The 20,480-nt window shown below is 28.2% G+C and overlaps 2 protein-coding genes across 2 annotated transcripts; one reads left to right on the forward strand and one right to left on the reverse strand.

Annotated features, from left to right (window-relative positions):
• Positions 1-1,078: 1,078 nt before the first annotated feature.
• On the reverse strand, positions 1,079-15,942 carry LOC119668242 (phosphatidylserine synthase 1). The gene is made up of 7 exons (XM_038077690.1): positions 15,372-15,942; positions 5,692-5,950; positions 5,170-5,622; positions 4,950-5,062; positions 4,666-4,876; positions 4,498-4,594; positions 1,079-1,306 (listed from the first exon to the last, which is right to left on the reverse strand). Exons 1-7 carry the CDS (start codon positions 15,662-15,664, stop codon positions 1,254-1,256), a joined length of 1,479 nt encoding a protein of 492 aa, XP_037933618.1. The 5' UTR covers positions 15,665-15,942; the 3' UTR covers positions 1,079-1,253.
• Positions 15,943-17,459: 1,517 nt separating this feature from the next.
• On the forward strand, positions 17,460-18,841 carry LOC119668243 (peroxisomal membrane protein PEX16-like). The gene is made up of 2 exons (XM_038077691.1): positions 17,460-17,678; positions 17,738-18,841. Exons 1-2 carry the CDS (start codon positions 17,567-17,569, stop codon positions 18,679-18,681), a joined length of 1,056 nt encoding a protein of 351 aa, XP_037933619.1. The 5' UTR covers positions 17,460-17,566; the 3' UTR covers positions 18,682-18,841.
• The last annotated feature ends 1,639 nt before the right edge of the window (positions 18,842-20,480 follow it).

Here is a 20,480-nt window from a genome sequence, read left to right on the forward strand (position 1 = left end):
TTTTGTTTAATTGAAAAAATGAAACTAATATATTTACTTAAATTTTACAAATATAGATTTATAGTTTTCTTTTTATTATATTATTTAATTATTTTATTAATCTCCTGCAAGTCTAAATTCTATAGACTCCACTTAATCGTTCATTCATTATTAATGTTCTCCTTCGTTTTTATTGGATAATAATTAAAATTCGGGAATTAAATTCTTTTATTTTTATGTATTAATTGTTTTCAATTTTTAGTTTAAATTTATTTGTTTGTGTAATTTATATGTTGAAGTGATTATCAATCCTTTTTTTTGGAAATCTTGATATGACAATTTCATTAAACAAAGAATGGTAGTAAGAGAACAGATGTCTTTCGATGTAATATATATATTATATACATATTATATAGTTTGTAATCAATGCATTATTTTTATACACTATTTTACACAATATTATAATAAAAGCTTATTGTTATTAAAAACCATTTATTATATACATATATATATGTATTTTGTAATAATTTATTTGGATATTAATATAAATAAAAATGAAATTATTTAAACTAAAATTTGTTTCAATACCTTATTTTATTTATTACAATAATTCAATGAAACAAGAAAAATAATTTTAAATTAAAAATTGATTTTATCAACTATTAGTTTATTTAACATTTATTCAATATAACAAAAATAATAATATTTAAATTAAAAATAAAACAATTTTTAAATGTAAACATTTCATAATATATGAAAAATTACACATTTATAAATAAATATGCTTGAATAAGAAATGAATTTTTACATAATTTTCAATAAATTTTAATTTTAGTACATATAAACTTTTTATAAAAGTTATTTATATACAACCAATAAAATAAATTTCATTTATAAATAATTTTTAGTTTAAACTTCAAAAATCTCTATAAAAGCGTATTTCTTCAAAGATATAAATAGTTTATGTTTTATATCCTAGCTAAATTTTTTACATAAAATTGCTTAATTCTCTTACGTATAAATTTTCTTAAAAATTACTTTAAATGCGTAATTATTAAGTTCAATTTATCTAAATACTTTATTTTATTATTTAAAATAAAAAAATCGAAATATTTAGTATAGAACGAACGATTTAACTTAAGCCGTTGGACTTTAAACTGTTCACATTTGTCTTTTTTTTTGTTATTAAACTTATTAAAAGTTTTAAGTTAAATTTATTCAGTACGTGTGGTTATCGCTTTATAGTTTCGATTAAATTTCTACTTAATTTAGGTTTAATCAATCTTCTTCACGTCATGTTTTGGAGATTTTTTTGGTGAAATTTTTCCTAAAAGAGATAAAAAGTAAACAAAATAAAAATCATAATACTTTCGAAAATAATATGAAGAAAATTTCAAAATAAATATAATTAAATATTAAAATAATAAATCTTTATTTATATGGAAATTGCAAAAATTTTTGAGTTTTGAAAAAACACATTCTCGTAAATATCTTATATTACGTGTAACTTAACAGTTATTTAATAACTTAAATACAATAGAATATACTTGAACCGAAGATATATCAATAATGTTAGCACAATAGACTATATGGTCCTTCAAGCAGTATTAAAAAGTTAATCTGACAAATTAAAGCTTTAATCCGAGTGTAAGCCATTCTTATTTTATCTAAGACGAAAGATCAGCCATGGTCGCAGTGTGTGAAAAATAATACTACACAAAACTCCGGTTTAGCGTCAGTCTCTGCTAACAGTTTTTTAACGACTATAACATATAGTGAATGAGTACAAATTATAGAGAGAGAGAGAGACAGACAACAACGATAAGAAACATTTCTCTTTAGTATTCACACAGTGATCCACTTTGCTAAGAACCAGTGTCCTATTCTATTCTAAGAAAATAGTAAAAAAAAAAACAAAACTAATGATGGATTTATATAGGTTTGAAGTGAACTTTTTAAAATATGACGAGATCTTATAATTATAATATATATCGGATAAATTTTTATAACTTCAATATTGTTAATTATTAATGCTATATTTATTATTTGGAAAATATGACTAAACATAGAGACCAATTTTGCTTGATATACCCCATTTAAATTTTAAATATATAGTAAAATACTGCAATCACTTTATACGCTTCTATTATACAATCAGCTTTTGAAGAAATGAAAAACAATCGATCAAATATATAAAATAAATAAAAATGTATAATATTTGGTAAGACATGCCACAGAGTTTCTTTTTCAAGGCAATCACCACTTTAAGTAACTTAAATAGTTTAGATCATTTAAACAATAGTATTATTTTACCAATACTAGTCGACAAATGAACTCACTATAAAAAACTTGACATAGATCTTTCTTTTCAAAATAAAGCACTTACATCTAAAGTTTTCATTATTAGATGAAGGGAAAATAACGAGAACAACATCAACTAACTATATTACTGAAAGTTGATATAGAAAAATAGTCTCACTCTGTGATAACGGTTACATATGATTATATGAAACATATTACCTTTGTTGGGTAGGTTTCGATTCGTTAGAATTACTTTACAATATTGAAGACGTCTGTTACGACATTCACAATTTTTACTTTTTTCTTTTTTTCGGTACCCTGAATATTAGGATTATGGACACTGGAAAATGAAATTATTTTATAATTAATGGTATTATGGAAAATTTATTTATATCATATTAGGTGTATTAGGTGTAAGATTGACATATTTGATTGGTTGTTGTTTGTATTAATAGCCAAGTACCAACTACGACCAAGTACCGTTCGATACATCCTAAAAGGTGTGTACAAGCAGATCTCAGCGGATTACAACAACAACAACATTTATGGTTTTGGAAACAAAGAATAGGTATTTCAGGAGGTTTCAAGTTTTATTAATATATATTATATATTAATATAAAGGTTTTCGAGTTAGGTGAGATTAAAGTGATATCTTGGAAGATGTTGCATTGGTAACCACTTGATTGTATTTGAGAACTTAATATCTAAGTTCACTAACTACATGGCGAGAAGTTTCTAATTTTTGTTTCCAGAAGGTAGACAAAATAAGTAAAGTTGAGTTGTTTGTCAGATATGATTTAAATGTTTCAATCCCTTATCGTGTATGTATATAGGTTAACTCTTGATATGGATATCTTTATGTATATCTATCGACCTGATGTACTATTCTTTTAAACGTTAAGAAATGACATGATTGAAGGTGCTTGAAAATAGTTTAAGGAGCCTTGCCATCAGCAACGCAGCTGTAAAACAAGGCCGATCCTTCTATTTGATAAATAATTTATTTTATGAGTTAATTAAGAGAAAAATTAGAAAACTAGGTTAATTTTGCCCCAGATTCACCAATCGAAAATGAAAATTGCATTAAAAGTGATTTAAAAGAACATCTCGATTGAAAAAATTACTCCAGGTTAAAAATCGCAAACGCCATATATATAACATAATTGAATTGATGAGAAAATTTTTGGAAGTAGATTTGCAATTTCTATATAGTGTCAAAATAGAAAGAAAAATTATACATTAAATATAACTAAATATTTAAAAAAACAAAATATTTAATAATATAATTAAATTTTATACTCTTATAAGTAGATTAGTTCAAAGTTCAGTGAATTAAAAATAATAAAATACAAGAAAATTATTGCGTTATTATAAGCCAATTAAATATATAAATCATATGGTATGTAATAAATTAGCAGTTAGATAATAATAATATAATATAATAATATATAAATTACATATAAAAGCATACAACCTTTTTCCAATTTTTTAATTAAATATGTGGTTAAAAATATAAAAAACCGTGATAAATATAATGAATTATATTTAAGTAAAAATAAAAGTAATAACATAAATGAAAGGTTGTGAAGTTTGTGCAAAAAATAAACTTATTATTTTTTAATAGTATAGGAGTTATACAATTTCATTAAAAGTTGACAGCGTTTTAAAAGCATCTGAGTAGTTATTTAATCTATAATTTAATCATAATAACTTATTATTGTCTATAAAAAATATATACTTTTCTTAGTGAAATCTTAAATGAAAATTATTTTATTTTTTTAAGTACAATTTCGAAGGTTTATACTATTTTTATTTTTATATCGTAAGGAGTATTTTCGATATGAACATCTTTTTTAATAGTTTTATTAAGTTTTCCTTGCGCGTGTGCTATGATTTTCGGATGCACATAATAGATAGGTCCTGGTTTAAGCATAACAGAAAACAAAAAATTTATATATTTATGTTAAATAATTTATAGATTAGGTGCTTGAAATGATACTATGCACATTAAAAACAGAAGCATTGTAAAAAAATATAAAGTATAGTTCTTACATTACTAATAGATAAAGAGAACTTTAGGGAACCTATTAATTTTTCCGTAAAAAACTGAAATTAAATAAAAACTAATATAACTGCTCTAATTTTCTAGTATTAAACACCAATTAGAGAAATATAACAAAAAATTAGAACCGAGAACATATTCAAAACAGGTCTCACCTTTTAGTTGCCCTGATCCTTTTACTTCTATGTTTTCTTGTTCCTTAACTGGTGAGTTAGAATGTGATGCACTCATCTTACGTTTTTCTTGCATGCGCTAAAAAAAATATATAGTAAAGTTAAAGCATTAAAAAAATTATAAAAAAAAGCACTTATCGCTATACATACCTGCCATAACACGCAACCATAAACAAATGCCACAGATATAACAACTTGTATTGTAAGCCAAAGGACTATGTTAACAGCTTGCGTGCGTTCGAATAATTCTTTGCCGTTTTTAATGCAAAGTATTGCTTCGGAAACCATAATGGCACCATAAACCCAACATTGTGTACCAACGCGCTTACACCTTGAATCTGTAACGTATGTGTAATATTGCCTGCATATAAAGAAAATAATTAATATATAAATAAGTAATTGCTAAGATACAAATATGACTAACACTGACTCACCTTACTGATGGTGCGACAAACAAACCAATAAATATTAAGCGGACAATAACGATATAATGATCTGGTGGCATTTCAAATATGTGTTTCAAAAAAAATGTGTTTAATTCAGTGACCTAAAATAATAATTCAAAATTAATAAAAAATAAATAAATACTATTTAGTGAATAAAACACATACAAACATATTTATAGTTTTATTTTAATATGTTTGTTCTACACACCTGCCAAAAGATGACTAACTGGCAAACTGCGGCAAATCGCATAGCTGTTGAATGTGGGTCCAACCAACGAATTGATGTCCAACTTTCTGGTGTGAACTGTAAAACTGCTCGTTTTATCTTGCCACTTGTCGATGATATGTCCTTGATGCTTGCCCATTTATATTCTCGCATTTCAAGCATTTTGCATATCTTCAAGCCGACCCATATACCAAAGCCATTGCAAAGCAACACATCCAGAATCAATGCATCCCACCAGCATTCAACAAAGTTGGGCAATAAATGTGCAAAGGCAATTTCTGTTATTTCCCACATTACTGATATGGCCCACAATACGCCCATGTGACGTATAAGTACTGCTTTGAATGCCCAACCCAAAAAATGACCCCAAGCGAAAACATCTAAATGACCTTTTATTCGTTCAAATGAAATATCCGAGCAATTAACGCCATATTCCTTTAAATAATTTTATACAGAATTAATTAAGTACTTATCTCATACAATTTAATTTTTTTTTTTGCGTACCTTATCCATATTTATGTGGAAATCTTTTAATTTAGGATCCAACCAGTAGAAAATATTCATTATAGTTTTGTGGTTTTGGAACATAAAAAACTGCAACGCCAATAAATAAAGTACAGAACAACCAAATAGTATTCGCCATACGGCAGGATGCGGTCGCGTAAATGGACCATTAGGAAACGCCAGAACCGAAATAATTAAAAAGAAGAACACAACGCATAGCATGCCCGCCCATATATTATCCTCGAAATTTCCTTCGTCCCTGCAAATAAGAAATATTAAATGTAATTTTATTATTGTATACATTATACATTATATACATTATTATTTAAGAATATTAGTTATGTAAAATAAGCATAATACACATATATATAAATTTAGTGTCTATCTTTATTGATTAAAGAAAGAAGCCCTCTTAACATGTCACACATTTTTTAGAAAACATTTATCTTTATTAGATCTCACGATGATATAATTTAGCAATAAAGCTTATAATGTTCAAATTTTCCATAAACAATAATTCTTATTAAATACTCCTCCGATCAAAAGAATATATTAAAATCGTCGAAAGAAAATAAAATTCCGTGATTAAAGATGAGAATATTTTATTAAAATAACAAAGATTTTGGTGGTGTTTTTTTTTTGCTTAAGGACTCAATGGCTATAATATAGCAGGCAAAAACTACAGTTGAATATAATATCTATGAACAATTCTTCGGTTCAGAATAAATATCAATTATTTTAGTACAGTTAAACACATTCCTACTTCATAATAATAGCGCGATTTAGAAAAACATATTATCACTGGAGTCGTACGGTAAAACTGCATAATAAACTTTTTAATGCTTTCTTCATAGAAATAGACAGACACTTCATACTATGGGAAGAGTGCAGGAAGAGTTCGGCGAGATAGGCACTTTAAATGAATAAATTTTGGAAACGATGTGTGATTAAGGTATTAAAAACTATTTTAGTAGTAGCCTCTGAGATATATAACGTCATATGAAACACTAATATAGCGTTATAAATCTTGGAAACGCTGTGTGATTAAGGTATTAAAAACTATTTTAGTAGTAGCCTCTGAGATATAGGCATAATGCCAGTACTTATATGAGATGTGATTAAAAATAAGAATTTTTAGTTTTTGTAAGTTTATAAAATTTATTTAAAGTAGTCCTTGTATGTTTGATATTGAGCTATAGTATTTTTCAGTTTTAACTGTGCTCTTAAGCTCGTTTTGCGATTTCGACTTTTTACCCATTTGTTGTTGAGACATATGTCATATGAATGAGACAGAAAAAGCTTGTAAAGGTCCAGGTCTAGAGAATAGCATACAGTTGTGGCATAAATTTATTTCTGTGATGTTGTGATATTCAACACTTACATTTATAGCAGTGCAATCAATACACAAAAAATGATTTGATTTGCGAAAATAAACGTACCTTTTTGGACATAGCTTAATGTATTTTAACAAATAATTGTTTTTTTTAACTTTGTTCTGTACCATAATCTGTATCATAATCTGTACCATAACGTAGAAGTACTGCAGAAAACAAGAAAGATTAACCAAAAACAAGGAGATATCCTTAAATTGTAATATCAGTACTCAATGTTCTTTATTAAATGTTCTCGGATTAAATCATTTTTTATCTGAAGATAAAAAAATTTATTATGGAAGTTCATAAATAATTATATACTACTATCCAGATTTGTTTTAATTGTACAAAGTATTCGGAAGTAATTTTAGGTAGGTTGGTTCCTCATAATGGTAGTTTTGGCTTCGATAACGAAAAAAATCACGTGATTTCCACAATCAAGGTTAATAGTTGATGACATGATATTTGTACTGGAATGTTACAGTTAAACCAAAGTTCAACATTTTTAAGGGAAATAAAAGAAATGAGGTAAAAAAATTATTTTGGCACTAACTTTTATGGTACCAATAGTTTTCATTCAATTGCACAAAATATCAAGGTACAAGTATTAGGCCCAGGACGGGCATAATAAGCTGACGATTCGACTCATATTCTCGTTTGATATTAGTAAATTCTCAGTTCGAATTTGTTATAAATGCAAAACATCTATCAAAAGGAATGTAGGCTGGTTCCGCTCTCAGATTATATAAATCTGATAGGATATTTTATGATTGCATCAATATTACAGATAGAACCTTTCAGTATCATGCATCTCATTTAACATTAAAATAAGAAAGAGGCTCATCGTGCTTTAGGATACGCATGTTGTTTTGACCATTTTTTATACAATAGAATCTCTCACGGATCTGACGTTTATTTCGTTTTGCTACTGACCCCCTGAAATATTGTATAATACATTATATAAATAACAAACTATTGAAGTGAAATTTAATTATTTATATTAGATGAGCTTTGCCAACTTTGTAAGTAAAGTAGATTTCATATAGCTCTTAGAAAATGAATATTGTAATTTGAGTAAGAGCAAATAAATTGCCAATAAGTGTATTGAATTAATTAAATCACAATATTTCATGACTAAAATACAAAACAAAATTGAATTGCCTATCGAATAAAAACAACATAATCAATTTGCTTTCTAATTAAATAAAGCATTTAGTTTAGTTCTCACGGGACGCACTAAACGTTAGCAAACAAGTCATACGATGATAACATACAATATGGAAGAGAAATGGAAATGGTGAATAATAGGCGAAGAAGCGTGTGCAAAGTCTATTTTTGTGTTGTTTTTAGCTCCGTATAAGTAACTAAGACAGTCTAGTTGCTATCAGTATGACGAAATAACTTGTTATCAGCAAAATAAAAATAAATATTTCTATTGTGATTTTAATAATTTTGCGAGACTTAAGTGTTCTTTGTTGTGAGGGTAGAATTTCACAAAGCGGATCTATTACATCTTCTCGGGGGTATGAGCTGTCATAATCGTACGATATTAAACATTTCTTTTGTTGATAAGAAAGTCCGGTACAACGTAGTAACTAAGAAATGTTGAGTAATTTATAGATCCGGCGCAATTCGCATTACATTTTTTATACATATTTTTTTTATTTTCTATTAATATCAATTAAATAAAATACCAAACTAAAAAGATTAATTTATCTACAGATTATATATGTCATTAGAGCTTTCGAAAGAAAAATGCTGAGAAGGTTTTATCGACCCATCCGTCGCAGCGCTTAAGATGGATCGGGCACGTCATGAAAATACCAGAAGATAGATCACAAAAGGGAATACAGCAGCAGAGGTAGACAACGTATTAGATAGCTCGACAACCTGATTGACATCAGAAAAAAGGGATATCCAGAATTTGAGTTCTAAAATAACATGCAAAGTAGAATGGAGGAAGCTGGTTGATGCAGCTAAAGCTCGTTCGTTTAATAACACGATACCATTATTGTGCAGACAGTGTGGTAACTATAAATTTTTTTATTACAGTCCAAAATTTATAAATCTTGGATTATCAAATCCTTCAAACTGAAATTGTTTCATGTCTAAATTATCTAAGATAACTAAAGATAAATAACTTTCTTTTGAATTCATTCATCAACAAATTGTTTTTTATACTGCACTCTACGATTGTCTATAAATGAGACTAGTTCTTTTATATAAATTCAACAAACTGAAAACTTTACCTGAAACATATTTTTAACAAATTTTTAAATGAAATTGAAAAATCTTTTTTAGTGATCGTATAAAACGCGGAATAAGTATATTTAATAACAATAACTACACCGAACAATAAGAATAATTTATACAGTAAAGAAATTTTAAATAGCCAAAAAAACTGCTGCTTCAACTTAAATGTTTTAGTTTTCGAAATGAATCCTAGAAGATAGTGTCAGGTCACGAAACATCATAGTCTCATAATCTTCATCTTCATTTCTCACAATTTCTGGACAACAACAGACAACAGACGTGTATGTATATACACGAGACATGAATGACATGCTAGATGTATGAAGATAACTATGGTGTCCATGTGGTGCCCTGTGATGATTCCGACCTGTACCCTAAAGTAATTTTTTTTCAATTGAAAAATTATTAGTTTTCTTTTTTAAAATGACTTTCGTTATCTTAGAAATTTCTATTCCAGATTACGTTTTTTTATGGACAGAGCCCACTAAGTTTTCTATCTAGCGAAGGAATTCTGCAGAGCTAACGCCGAGAATGTGATACTGGACCTAATTTTCATATTTGTTAACCTTCGTCATATGTTCACTAAAACCTCACATTGAACTTGATGGGTTAACAAGTGCAGTTTGACTGTTACTGTAGATGCCGATGAATCATTCGTGTTATTTCTTCTCGAAAATGGAGTCAAGCAAGCTGTCTAAAATATAGCATAAATTTGTGCTAAAAAGAGTTTCGTCATATTTCCAGTGGAAAAAGATCTAGAATCAATCTAATATCAAATCTAGTATCAGTGGTAGTTTTAAATTCGACAATAATAACACGATACTCGTAATGAAGACATCAATTCTAGTACCAGTGGTGGTTTTAAGTTAGACAATATTAACATACGTGGGATATTCGTAATGAAGACTCCAATGTTAAATTAATAGACCCTTTTATTTAACATTAAATCAGGTGTATAGAGTACACTCTGACGTTTCTTTTTTTCATTCTTCAATAAACTTTTTGTGCAATTATATAAGACTTGAACTTCAGCTAAAATGAAGAAATCTTAACATATCAATCAAATTAGTTGTCTAAAATTTTTTTAACGATATTAGCGCTATATGAAACTAATAAGGAACAAAATTAAAATTAAATAAATATACTAATAAGTTGAGATGTTTTGGAAAGCTTTAGAATTTAGATTACAGTCAGCATATGTCAAAAAATTCGATAGCGGTACACATTTGTTTGATAAGACTAAAAAAAAAGAAATCAACTAGAATTTCACATATATTAGAAGGTTCTCGCAAGACTGTGATATTGATATTAGTTAATATTAATTAACCCTTTAGAGCAGGTAAAACTTATTAAAAGCACCATGTGTTGTTGTTGCTATAGCCTATGGAGATCTATGTAGCAGATAACATGAAAGGAATTAGATAGACGAATAACATACATGGGTAAGGATCTTGTTGGATATAATTGTTTTTGGTCGTCGTAAGTGACGAGTGGCTCCATTTTAATTGGTTTGATGTTAATGCTTTTTTAAATTGACGTAAAATAGAATTTGCAAATTAGGTAATAAATTATGAAATTTCAAATACATGCAGTGTTACTATAGATAAAAGTTTTTCGAATTAGAAAAAGAACTAAATAAACTCAACATTATCAGTTATGAGCACATACTAACGCTTTCTATTTAAATACTTTATATTATCAATAAGCTCAAAATTACAATTAGTTTTTGGAACTCTGATAAAGATTAACTATTGGGTGCTCTGTAAGCACATCAGAAATACTTCCAGTCAATATAAGAAAAAGTATTTAAAGAAATATATTTGTTAATATACTTTAATTTTAATGGAAAAAAAATCAATAATGAAAGGAACAAAATCAGAGAACGTAACACCATAGATAATACCTATCTTTTATGATGGTTACAAAGTTCTAAAGTTCACAAACTGCAAATAGTCTATTCATACAATCACGTTTAACGAGAACGAATAACTGATATTCTTAATAATAGAATATATAATTACTTAATAACGGTATAATAATATTAATAGAATGTATATTTGATATATAATTGATTGTAAATTCATTTAAAATATAAAACTTAAATCGAAAGACATAACAAATTTATTGGGAATTTTATTATATAAAATTATTCATTAAATTTAAAATACTCAATTTAAGTTATAAACCTATTACTTAAATATTTTAAACTAAAGCGTAATTTTATTAAAATAAAATTGTTTTAATAAATATTAGAATTATATTAAGCTAAAAATTAAATTTTTTTATATACGTTCCGTGGACTTAAGAATTTACTTTTTATTTGGACAATAGTTGCGAGGGCATTTCTAGTTCTATTTTTCTGCATCCGTACATGTTATACAATTTTATTGCCAACTATACAATTATTTATAATAATAGAATTCAAGGCATACACTAACAGAAATCAACACCAGCCCACACACACATTATAATCTAATTGTTCGGTGTGAAGAGGTTAGTAACCTGAGGCTGCCAAAAATATCGCGTGATATACACGACAATCATCAGTAGTAGCCTCGACTGATAAGATAAAGAAAAAAAAAATTATTTATTACAATAAAATGACATTCGATTTAAAAATGTAATGAGATTTCCGTGCTTCTTTAATTGGTTAATGAGGAAAGATAGCAAATAGTTTACATCGAATATGGAATCTAGACGCAACGCACGTGTCTAAATTTGGCGCTTTTTTTACGTTATGCAATTTGGAAATAAAAATCTAACAAGTTTTCTAAGACAAATGTTTTTCGGTCCAAAACAACTAATACGATAACTACATATATAATAATATATGCATTATATGGAATAATTACTCGGATATCTACCTTGTGGAAGTCTTCATGATAAATGTTTAATAAGGTGTTACAATGATAGTATTTTTAGCTGATAGATACTACTCCATTTTAATCACTAATTTTGTTTTTGAAAAAATATAAATGATATGCATTTTGTGATGGCTCTGTAAAGATTATAATTTTGTATTGCAATGTAAATAAGGAATGAATATAAAACGTCAGTGACTATTAAAAAGATAAGAATAAATCCAACAAATGGAAAAGACAGCAAAAACATTGATTTAAATAATTTTGATTAAATATGAATATTTTCCTGGCTAGAGTAACGCGTATTGCCAAGTATTAATCATCAGTGGTCGAATTTCTTAATTAGTTCTCATTTGATAGGCCTGGCACTTGCAGTCCAAACAAATTATATATGAACTTTAACTAATTAAGAAATTCGAATATTTCCTAAGACCACTGATGATAAGTACTCGGCAATGCTCGAAACAGCGTTGTATGGTCAGCCAAATTTCAATAAAATAAATAAATGGTATTTCTACCATTTAATAAGACTTTAAATTCTTCTTCGGACACAAGTGCTTTATAAAAAAAAGATGACTAGTTTTTTCAAAATCGGACATACTCCACTAATATGACATATATTTTCCATTTCATGACGATTACACAAAGAACAATCACGTTCAGATATATAATAATAGGTTAATCTGAAGCTTGTACAATTTTAAATGTTAATAACAATGAAACTTAATATGATTGTGTATAGAATGTAGTTAAGGAGAACAAAATATTATACATTTTATTTAACATAATAATAACTCGACCTAATGAAATAAAATAATATTTCAATTATATTAAAAAATCACATATTGTATATAACAATATATTACAATATTTAAATAATCTGCACAAGGACAACTGTTTCTTCTTAATTAAATTAGTTTTTCCAAATTTGTTATTTTATTTCAATGTCTCAAGACAATACTAGTTTCAATACAGAGCGAATCAATATAGTTGTTGTTGTTGTAACCCGCTGGGACCCATAAGCAGATAACATAAAAGGATATACGCGACTATTACACTGGTGGGGAAGTGAATGCGTAGTGGTTAGGCGTAGGGTAATGGTGATAAGGGGATTAGGTTGATGGGATTTAAATTGAACTTTAACCCGGGTCCAGATGGAGAAACCTGACTACTTCAATGAAGGGGAATAGTCGAAAGGTCGATTGAACGAAGTAAGTTAGGTCCAATCAAGATAGTTACATTATATTGGAGATTAAGGAGCCCAAGATTCAACTAGGATCGTTGCGCCATTAATGATTATTACATCGCTGATTATAAGCATTTACTTAGTTCTATTCGCCCATTGGGCTATTAATATATAATTAATGTGGAATTATAATATCAAAGAGATATCTTTCAACACTTAAGTATCGTTTGTGCAACAGATTTAAAACGGAATTTCCTGCAGTTGCATTATTGAGATTATTATTTTAAAGTTTAATATAACAAACCATGAGTTTTTAAAATAGAAAACTGTTATAGACATTAACGATAATTGCTAGCTATATAACACAAATGCAGATGACAGTTCTATAGTCCACGACACAAAAAAAATTAAAAATGCTTTTGTCAGTCTTCCTGTAATCAGCATCTGAAGCGAATTTCTTACTGGCTAAGTAAGTAAAAAGGACAAAAACTAATATAACTGCTAGATTTGCTAAATAATGATGAATAAACTTATGCAAGGAATACAAATAATACAGAAATTAAAGAGAACAGTAGGTACTTCAGTTCAGAGATTGATTACAAGGAAACGATATGTGTTAAATGGGGAATTGTTCTGCAAACAATTTTTTGCAAGGTAAGAAATAAATTAATTCTGTACGCCTATAATTCCCGAAGCCTTTTGAGTAGAAACAACATATTAAGGATTAAATAATATTAAATGAATACTGAATTAAATGAATACTAAAATATAGATTTTAAGGTATTTTTTTTTGATTTTAAGATATCATTTTTATGATTTTTACTGGAACTAAATTAATAATTAAATATAATAATATTTAATACAATACATATCCTATATGATTTTTTTGTTTCTTGATTCTAGTAAATATCTCTTGGATTTGTCATTTTGAGTGCAAATCGGTACTTTCTTTGTGTTTAAAAGTTAGAGAACATATCTTACTTATTAAAACCATTCTGGTAACTGATAATTTGTTGAAATTAACTAAATTCTTTCACTTTTTTGATTGAAGTAATAAATGACGTGATGTAAGGTCGTATCTCAAAGAACCTCTTGACCGACAGATAAAATTGCTGCTAATTTCGTTCTGTTAAATTGATTTAAGTTAATTTGAAGCAATTTTATAAAACACGTGGTGTAAAGAGGATAATTTTGAAATAAAAAAGTTAATTGTAATAAAAAAATATTAAATTAAATAAAAAAGAAAAAAACAACAGAAATATATTATAACATGGACTTTGGTGGCTTATCCATAAATTAATGGCCCACACGTTATGTACACGACACTACACTTTTTTGATTCTTTTAATTTCAGTTTCCTAATGGTTCCACACTTACGTATCCATTTTAGAAACTCCTTGAAAATGTTGATTGGCATGCCAATTATTTTAGAATTGTTATGCTTTTATATAAGATTTGAATACAGTGAAAAAATTGTCCATTTAGTCCATAAGAATATTATTATAAAAACTTATTTATTTTTAATTAACTATAATTTAGTGGAACGATTTGTAAAAATCGCGTATCAGAAACTAACACAATATTTGTCCGAAAGTGCTTCTGCAAACCAAAAAAAAAAGATGTTATGTGGCGCCTCCATAATACAGATTATCAAAATATGGGTATGAATGGCCATGCGCATTGCTCGAGCCCAATGCAGTTTTGTATTTTGTTTTGATTATACTTGTGTGGAACGGCAATCAAAGCGGATAGATAAAAACGTAAGACATGGCATGGATAGCATGTCATGATAGTGAGTTGTTTGCATCAGACAAACATTTTTACATATTTACACGATTTTGTATATACCCAAAGGAACCTCAAGAATATGTCTAAAAAATTAAGTTCATTTATGTTACTTATATCATAAACCTAACATAATGAATTATATCTTTAAGAAATGAAGCTCGGCGAATTTGTTGAGACTAAAAAAATCAATATCTATACCTTAAACTAGAGTCTATTTACCTTATAAAGGCGAAATACATGACAGCTAAAATTGAAACGGCTAATAATGTAATCGTATGTGGCTTGTAGAAGAAATCTAATGATATATCATCTACAGGACGTTCGTTTACGATAATAAAAGTTTCTGCCATTTTATCTAAGCTCATGTTTTTTGTCTGGGAGCGCGATTTGGTGGGAGTGGTTGGCGCACTTGCCGCACCAGATTTTATGTTTGTGGTTACACCCACATTTACACTTCTTTCATTATTCGGCGAATCTTCTTGTAAATCGCGATTACTTAAACGTTTTTTCATTTTAATAGAAAAGAATTATTAATTAAAATTATAACCGCAACACGTTGGACGTAAGTAACAGTATCAACACAGCATGGACAGTGGAGTTGCGCAACACCACTTTTATTAAACAACTACTTTCGGAAAAGTTGTAAATATTTGTATGAAGAACCTTTGTTCTGTATTAATTTCTTTTTATTGAATTTAACAATTTCTTAACTATATTTCACTATTAATTTTCGTATTTAAAGTCTTCGCACGCACTCTCGCAAATCAATTCAACCTGCCACTTTAACGATTGCCGGGTAAGTGAAAGTGAGCTGCTGTTTTTGACAAACAATAACCAGTGTTGCAATTTATGCTAAATTAGTACTAAAAAATTGTTCTAAAAAATCAATGTTGTCATATGCTATGTTCACACAAGCCTTAAATTATATTTCCAATAAGTTTTATACCACATTCTCACTGCAACTAAATCAAGTTATATTAATCAAATTAAAATTTGGTCGTTCCAATTGGCATAAGTTGATTTATTCATGTGAAATAGCTTTTATGGCCGTGTGTGAGTTGAAGTAAATTGAGGTTAAGTAAATTGATATATCCTAGGAATTTTTTGCACTGCACTTATGTAGATATTTATTTATTGCACTTAACTATTATTTTTAAATTTATTTACTTTTTAAATTTATTTATTTATTTATTAAACATCTCATAAAATTTTTAAATTGATAACACCTAATGCACTTAATTTTTATCTAATTTACAGTACTCCATATTCCGATAAATATCAACATTCGCTGCTATACAGACATAATTTACTATTTCCCTCAATTTATCATCAATTTACTCGAACTCGCACACGGCCTATGTGTCAGAAAGTTCTGTGGAAGTTTTAGAAGAGCTTTTGTTTACATATTTACATTTCAATTGTTGACAGATGTTTTTAGCTTTGAATTGTTAGTAGAAATTAATTAAATTTCAATTATCATGGAAAGCGAAGAAAATGCAAACAATATAAGAAGAGCAATAGGAACATATAAAAAACGCTTTCTTTAACTTTATTAAGAAGACAAAAACATTTCTGGATTTTTATTAGTATGAGTGGTGAATATTATATTATAAAATGTAAAATTGAAAAAAGTTGCTATTTTGAACAAGATCAATTATTTTCTTTTATTCATCCTTTATTGTTAAGTATTAATTTGAAAAAAAGTAATTTTAATTCTGTCATTTCTGGACTTTTTTTGATGAATTTAAGAAATTAAAATTTTGATATAACAATGTAGTGCTTTTGCTTGTATTACAAGTTTTTATTCATTATATATTCCTATATATTTACTAGTAAGGCCGCGTGCGAGTTCGAGTAAATTGAGGGAAATAGTAAATTATTTCGGTATGCTGGCGAATGTTCGTATTTATCAGAATATCGAGTAGGGTAAATTAGATAAAAATTAGGTAAATTAGATACTACCATTGTGAAAATTTTAAAAGATGCTTAACAAATAAACAAATAAATTTAAAAACTTTTAACCAAAAATAATAAATAAGTGCAAACAATAAATAAATAAATATTTACATAAGTGCAGTGCAAAAAATGCAAAAATGCAAAAAATTTCTAGGAAATTTTAATTAACTTTACTTCAATTTACTCCAACTCGCACACGGGCTAATTTAAATAAAAACATCAATTTGCAATAAACGCTAATTTATGATTGCGTATAATGAAGTATAAACATGTTTAATGGAATTAAATTTCTGTTAGTAACAATGTTAACAGTTTTTTGTGCTTTTCCAACACTGTTAGCAATTTACCAGCAGTGATTTTTATTCCGATGTAGATTATTAAGGCCTTAGTGCATAATTTGATAAGATTATTATAAGAAATATATATATCCATAGAATTAGAATAAGAAATTGAGTATAATGAATAGTTTAAAAAATCTTATACTATCCTACGAAAAGTGGGTTGCGTCTAATCCCGACATAGTATGCGATTTGGAAACAACGTCGAAATGGGTGTCGTATTTTATTGCAGGTAAAAAATTATTAAGCAAATAATATTATTGAACATCTACGATTTTTTCTATATCGTAGGTCGCATTTCGGATTCGAATGTTGTGTCCGAGTTAATATACACTCTATCCAATATGTTAGTACTTTACAATGATCGCATTATTGCTCAGTCGCAGCCTCATGTCGAGCAAAACTCACCGAAAAGTAATAGCACTTGCTATCGGTTAAAGGTCATATTAACCACGTTAGAATATAGTGAAGTGTTTATTGAAATATCTGCGAAACGTATTTTTGGAAACAGGGGTAAATGGATATTTATTGCTTTAATTCAATTCGTAAAAGCTGCTGGACGTTTTTTTATACTGAAACATTCCACTGACAAAATAATAAGATCACCAGCGTTACCAAGTTTGAATAGACGTGTTATGAAAAAACAACAACAGCAGCTTAGAAGTAATGGCATAGCAAATGCGAATGGTAGTAAAAACCTTGTAGAGGAACATAGCATCACATTACAACTTAAGCGATCTGGACGCGTTATACGCAAAGTTGAAGGAGCTCCACCTTTGCAGTATAGAAGCTTAAGTGTGTTAAAAGAAGAAAAAGCACTGAATGAATGCCGCACAATTGATTTTAATACAGATAAATCGCAAGCGCTATTAAAAGCGGAGTATTTATATATAGCAAAACCACTAATACATCTAGCTGCTATCGGTGTGTTTGGTGAAAAGCGATGGAAGCAATACACAGTTTCATTATTATTAGACTTATTGAGTATACGACTCTATTATAAAAATCGTGAATTGATGAACAAGGAACAGAAACTGGAATTATCACGTAGAAGCGTTAACCTATTGTTATATCTTGCACGTTCACCCTTCTATGAACGATACACACAAAGGCGAATTGAACGTGTGCTAGATTTCGTAGCCAATAATATACCATTGGTGAGAATGATTGCGTCTCCTCTGAAGGAATATATCCCTCACTGGCAAGATACATACTTTTACCTGTGGTCAACGTAAATTATTATTATTACTCCTTATTTTTGATAATTATTTGCAGTTAGGTACTGGGTTAGGGATTGATTTAGTGTTTAAAATTTGATGTACGAATAAGAATAAAATAACGAGTGTTGATACGATTGGTGTAATATATCACTTTTCTAATAAATAAATACATTATGTAAACATATATAAATAAGACTTTTTTTCATTAACTTTTTAACATTATTGATTATTGGTCATCTTCATAATATCTATTCATATATTTTAATGAATTTTCATAATTTAGGGTACTCACAAATCGATTTCAAAATAGAGTTTGTTCTAAATCTCACATACTATAAATGTGCATCCGCAGAGATTGTTACTCCATCTATCTTATATAAGTTGATACAAAAAGTATTCCCCATTTATTTTCATTAAAAATGCGATGACATTTTGCAACTAGTGGAGCAAGATCGGCATGCAAGCTGTCGGAAGATGGCGGAGGCATTAAATATAAATCACTTCACATTTTAGAATAATTAAAAAAGTACAGACTGAAACGCAATGAAATGTTAAATTTTTGAAACAAATCGGTACGATCGATACAAAATGGGATTAAATACAATAATATCAAACGTAAGTGATTATGGTCTAAAGCTGGTGACCTCAAAGCTTAGATTGATTGTCGGCAAACACGGCTACGTTAGATATTTGGTGGAATTGGAAGCGAATTGTATATAACGACCTGCTTTAGCCTGGTGTAAAGGTTAATTCGGTCCTCTACTGCTCACAACTCGGCGGCTTGAATAAAATAATCAAGAAAATCCGATCAAAAAATTGCCCAACAGAAAATAGAATATGTTCCATCATAATGCCAGGCTACACACATCTTTGATTATTCTTGCGAGTGAAAGAAAATTCTCTCTTAAAAAAAGGTGTTTCATTCGGTACCCATCAAAAAAGGTGCTTAATTCGGTACCTGTTGGTGGAAAACATGGTAGAAAGTTCATTTGATCAACAACATGAAGATACTCGCTAATACCAACTAGCGACAGCAAGCCACTGATCGGGCTGGCTAGCGGAAGCTACTAGACGCAGTCAACGATAACTTACGTTTGGAATGGCCAACTAAATTAGTAAACAATTTTAAAAGATGCTATATTTAGTCCGCAATTTAATTTACAGTAAATAAGTATTATAGATTTTGGATGTGTTGACGCCATCTAAAATAAGGAGAGAAATTAATTCAAAAGTACAAAACTACAACCATATTATAGTCTCGCATACAACGCTAAATTATTGATGAAACGTCTAATTCGATTTTCTAGCAAAAGACGATTGTTTTTAATAATGTTTTTTAATAATTTAGAGATATCAGGGTCAGTAGCGAGGCGTCAGCTTTTTGGCAAGGTGTTCACAATTTGATCAAAAATGAGTTCCAATTATAACGTATTCCCCCTACTCCTGAGTTTTGTCCTTTCCACAAGAAAATAGCGTACAAGACCAACGAAACAATTTATTTAAATGTTCGCAGCCTGTGATCCACTGGTTTTTATGGTAAATAGCTGTAGGAAAACGGCGACTTATCTGGAGTTGGTCTATTCATTTTATGAATTAAAACCTTTTTTTCAGAAGATCGTTTAAAAAATGATATTTGAATCAAATCTTTAATCACACATTAATTCATTTCTAAATATTATTTTTCACTTCAAGTTTCTTTAATTTTTTTCTTTACTTTTACCATTTGCTAGTATAAAATTGCAATAATGACTTTGTTTTTGGTTTATTTCCAACTTTTACATAATAGTAAGAAACTCTCATGCATTCATTTACTC

Source organism: Teleopsis dalmanni, chromosome 1 (genome assembly GCF_002237135.1).
Source record: "Teleopsis dalmanni isolate 2A chromosome 1, ASM223713v2, whole genome shotgun sequence".
NCBI classification, from domain to species: domain Eukaryota; kingdom Metazoa; phylum Arthropoda; class Insecta; order Diptera; family Diopsidae; genus Teleopsis; species Teleopsis dalmanni.

Coding starts and splice junctions, on each gene's coding strand:
- LOC119668242 (XM_038077690.1), bottom strand. CDS start 15,664: ATGAAAAAACGTTTAAGTAATCGCGATTTACAAGAAGATTCGCCGAAT. Junction 4,877..4,949: donor TTTGTCGCACCATCAGTAAG/GTGAGTCAGTGT, acceptor CTTTATATGCAG/GCAATATTACACATACGTTA. Junction 1,307..4,497: donor AGGATCAGGGCAACTAAAAG/GTGAGACCTGTT, acceptor TATCTCTTTTAG/GAAAAATTTCACCAAAAAAA.
- LOC119668243 (XM_038077691.1), top strand. CDS start 17,567: ATGAATAGTTTAAAAAATCTTATACTATCCTACGAAAAGTGGGTTGCG. Junction 17,679..17,737: donor GGTGTCGTATTTTATTGCAG/GTAAAAAATTAT, acceptor TCTATATCGTAG/GTCGCATTTCGGATTCGAAT.